Source organism: Rhynchophorus ferrugineus, unplaced genomic scaffold, assembly GCF_030347505.1.
Source record: "Rhynchophorus ferrugineus isolate W39M unplaced genomic scaffold, kcgeb_rfMv2 rfM1, whole genome shotgun sequence".
In the NCBI taxonomy this organism is placed as follows: Eukaryota; Metazoa; Arthropoda; class Insecta; order Coleoptera; family Curculionidae; genus Rhynchophorus; species Rhynchophorus ferrugineus.
In genome coordinates, this window is record NW_027472580.1 from 61,122,000 (window position 1) to 61,126,038 (window position 4,039).

Sequence of the window (4,039 nt, forward strand, 5' to 3'; positions counted from 1 at the left end):
TCTCCGCACCAGTCGGTAGGAATAAAATGTGAAAAAGTTTAGAAAACAAAATCTATTAATTTATTTGAAAATATTATGAAATTTATTTAACGGAAAGAAGATGATTGTTGAACGACGATACAGAGTGACATTAAGGGTTATTATCTATTAGAAAACAAATCCCTCTCTCGCACGCGTTCATCATTCAGATAGTTTTTAAACAGATGGCTGGATAGTCATATAAATGTGGAAGTATTATATAAGATTCGTATTATCCCTTGGTCACGTCATAACTTGAGAACGACTTTTGCTACCTCATAAAAGGTCTTTAAGGAAAGAAAAATTTTGAAAATTGATTAGAGAATTGAATAATTTAAGAAAACTTTAGGAGTATTTAAACTTTGGGCTCGATTGTTTGGCAAATGCCATTTAACAGCTATATTCGGTCGGAATATATCCATCAAAAAATTTATTTATTTTTTATTTATCGTAGAGTGTATTCAATTTGGACATTTATCCAGTGTTGAGTTTCTTGAGTGAGTTTTTTGCCCATCTTAATTTTTTTACGCCAGCAATAAAACGTCTACGTTCACATTTGTTTATGCCTCCAAATGCAATTCTCCTAGTGCAATTCCATTTTAGGACCGAATCATTGCCAAAATCATTAATATTCAAAAAGTTTTTTCAGTTCCAGCGGGACCATCTAAGAAAAATATTCCGCCAGTTCCATGGTTTACTATTTTCATGAGAATAGCTTTGTAGGCATATTTTTGTCGTTGAATTAGTTTGAGTTTGAGTTAAGTCGTTTCGAGTTCCGCCCCTCAACTCTTCCTCAATTGCTTTGTGCATTGGACGTTGTCATGTGTAATTACATTATTCCTTTGCTGGTAAGTATCAAGCATCCTCAATTAAAATTAATGCCTTATTGTGTATTTCTTCGTTTAAAAGATAGAAAAGCATCAACATTATTTATTTCCGTGCCGGAACCAACAATGTTTTTTTTTCAATTATTCCCTTAGAGTGTCAAGAACCTGCCCTTCGGCGATAAGTATTATTATATGATTTTCATTATATAATTTCCATTATGTAATATAACCATCCTAACATGTAGAAGATCACATCCAGTAAGTGATCTGCTGTTCAACTTATAATCTAAATATTATTCTAGATACAATTCTAACTTATTTTAAAGTATATCCTAACTTATTCTAGAGATTATTAAATCTCACTCTAGGTGTCTATTAATCGCATGGTAGTTTGCGTTTGACCCTACGCACATCACTGTCATCGCGCACCTTTAACTGTTTGGCGAGTGCATTGGGATGCACTAGTAGTCTTTCAGAGTACTTCGCACTAGTACTTTGAATCACACTTGTTATGGGTTCTAAGGAGATATCGCGTTGAATCAGTTTATTGGACACGTAATGTGGGACATCGATGATGACTCGCAAAACTTTATTCTGGAACCTCTGGAAGATATCTGTGTTAGATTGGCTTGTAGTACCTCAGAGTTCAATACCATAGGTCCAAATGGGCCTAAGTATTGAGTTATACTGTAAAATTTTGTTATCTAATGATAACTTAGATTTACGCCCTATCAACCAATACATTTGGTTTAGTTTAAGCCCAAGCTGTTGGCGTTTTGTCAGCATATATTTTTTCCATGTCAAATGTCGAACAAAATGCTACTGCATTAAATTTGGGGATATGGCACCCGCTCATCGGACAGCCGTTATCGGGCACGAGGACCCGGCGATTCTATGACATTTTTATCATTCCTAGCCTAGGTATTGTCAATTTTAATGAGTGGATTATGTTGTTGAGGTTTTTTAATATTTTTTGTTACTTTCAAGAGAGAATATTCCATTGCATCAATTGGAATTAAGTTTTCTAAATAGTTTTGAGTTCTTTGATTTTGTTCCTTATTGATTAGCTCTTTCAGCTCTTTTATGGTCTTGAACTAACAATGTTGTGCATCAAGAAGTATTAAAATAAGAACTATGTTCTACTGTAAACAATGTTATGTTGCAAAGCTTTTGCTAATTGAAACATTATAATATCGTAACATAATAATTAGTAATCAAAATTCATGGTCGCACTCAAAATCAAAAATATAACTAAAAACCTTAAAATTACTCTAATTAATCTAACTGAATCATTAAAATAGTATGCTTTTTAGTGTTTATCTTGATCAAATCTATCCTATCCTATCTGTCCTAAATCAAAATCCTGAATCCGCTACTCTATAAAAACTTCAAATGGATCATTATTGAGAATTTTGTATATACATATGTATATTTTATAATATGCGATTTATAACTTTTTTTCATCAGATATGTAACGTACATGGTGAAAAATCCAGCTATTATTGTGCATATATTTATAATTTTTTTAGATAATTTATGTATTTAAGTGGTAATTTATAATGGATGATAAAAATAAAAAGGTTATTTTTCACGACTTATATACCCTGTATGCTTTCTATAGATAACGTTTTAATGATCAAAACAATCTCATACTGTACATAACTTTATATTGTTATGACCTTGGCAGTACTCTTTAATGCTACGTCGGCAGCTGAACAGTTAATAACAGTGTAAGGATCACAACAAATATTATAATTAGAAAAAAATGGAGATCAATTTTACTGGAAAAAGGGCAGTTGTGACTGGAGCAAGTCAAGGTATTTGATTTATTTCGTGTAAATATTTTTAGTTAATGTTGTAAGAATTATACATTTCTGTGTATTATTGGTTGCGTGTAAACAATTTAAATATTAACATTTATTTTTCATTTAGTTCTTGATGTTACTTATTATTTAATTTAAGGCATAGGTCGAGAACTTGTTAAGAAATTGGCATCATTAGGAGCAAAAGTTTTTGCTTTAGCAAGAAATAAAGATTTATTAGGTGATTTTGTTTTTATTATATATTTTAAATTTACTTATATACCTTCGCTTTCTTCTTTCAGTATCTTTGAAACAGGAAGTTCCGAGTATTGAAATATATCCAGTAGATTTATCAAAGTGGTCTGATACCGAAAATGCCCTGAAACAGGTGGGCGATGTCGATCTCTTGATAAATAATGCAGGTCTGGCCGTTTTAGGTCCTTTAACTGAAGTTAGTGAAAACGATGTTGATAGGTGAGTAACTTATCATAATGTTATCGGATAATATTTTTGGAGACCTATTTTATGACATATTTAGAGTATATTCATAAAATATTATATTTTTAATTTAATGAGCTATATTTGATAATAAATATTTTTTAAATATTTATTTTACTTTCAGAATTTTCAGTATAAATGTGAAAGCTGTCATTAATATAACAAAATATGTAGTGAAAAATCTGTTATCTAGAAATGTACCTGGATCTATTGTTAATATATCTTCTCAAGCTTCTGTTACTGGTTTGATTGACCATACAGTTTATTGTGCCTCGAAAGGTGCGGTAGATGCATTCACAAGAGCAACAGCTGCGGAATATGGTCCTCATGGTATCAGAATTAATAATGTTAATCCCACTGTGATAATGACAGACATGGGGCGATTGGGATGGTCTGATCCACAAGTAGCTAATCCTATGTTAGCAAAAATTCCACTTAGAAGGTAAGGTATTGTATGTCTTGATGAAAAATCCTATATTTTATTCTATTTTTAGATTTGGTGAAGTCGATGAAGTGGTAAATTCCGTAATATTCCTTTTAAGCGACTTATCATCTATGACAACCGGTTCTAATGTTTATGTTGATGGTGGTTTTGTGTCAGTATAATAAAATTATCTAATTCTGTTATGATTTTATTGTATATGATATTATTTAAAAAGGTCAAATTCAAAATTTGGTAAAATGTCAGTTCACATCTAAGTGTCAGAGCGATTCAGACATTCAATAGAGAACAAATTCTTGTCTTATTATTATTTCGTTGTTTTGTTTCGTTGCTGATCGAAAAAAAATCTAAGAATATGCTTGTTTTTTGGTTTTTTAGTATTGTAGCAGCCATCAGTGAAAAAAGACTATCGTCTTTTCTGACCTTGATCTGACGGCGAAATTTCCGTCGTA

General features: G+C 31.3%; 1 protein-coding gene across 2 annotated transcripts; it reads left to right on the forward strand.

Moving 5' to 3' along the window:
* Window positions 1-2,503: 2,503 nt before the first annotated feature.
* LOC143195445 (L-xylulose reductase) lies at window positions 2,504-3,775 on the forward strand. 2 transcript variants are annotated; one of them, XM_076402604.1, is made up of 5 exons: window positions 2,504-2,662; window positions 2,808-2,888; window positions 2,950-3,121; window positions 3,270-3,587; window positions 3,640-3,775. In XM_076402604.1, exons 1-5 carry the CDS (start codon window positions 2,611-2,613, stop codon window positions 3,749-3,751), a joined length of 735 nt encoding a protein of 244 aa, XP_076258719.1. In that variant the 5' UTR covers window positions 2,504-2,610; the 3' UTR covers window positions 3,752-3,775. The 2 variants fall into 2 exon arrangements, with proteins under 2 accessions (XP_076258719.1, XP_076258816.1); XM_076402701.1 differs by lacking the exon at window positions 2,808-2,888 and having other exon boundaries at window positions 2,521-2,662.
* The last annotated feature ends 264 nt before the right edge of the window (window positions 3,776-4,039 follow it).

Coding starts and splice junctions, on each gene's coding strand:
- LOC143195445 (XM_076402604.1), top strand. CDS start 2,611: ATGGAGATCAATTTTACTGGAAAAAGGGCAGTTGTGACTGGAGCAAGT. Junction 2,889..2,949: donor AAGAAATAAAGATTTATTAG/GTGATTTTGTTT, acceptor TTCTTCTTTCAG/TATCTTTGAAACAGGAAGTT. Junction 3,588..3,639: donor GCAAAAATTCCACTTAGAAG/GTAAGGTATTGT, acceptor TTCTATTTTTAG/ATTTGGTGAAGTCGATGAAG.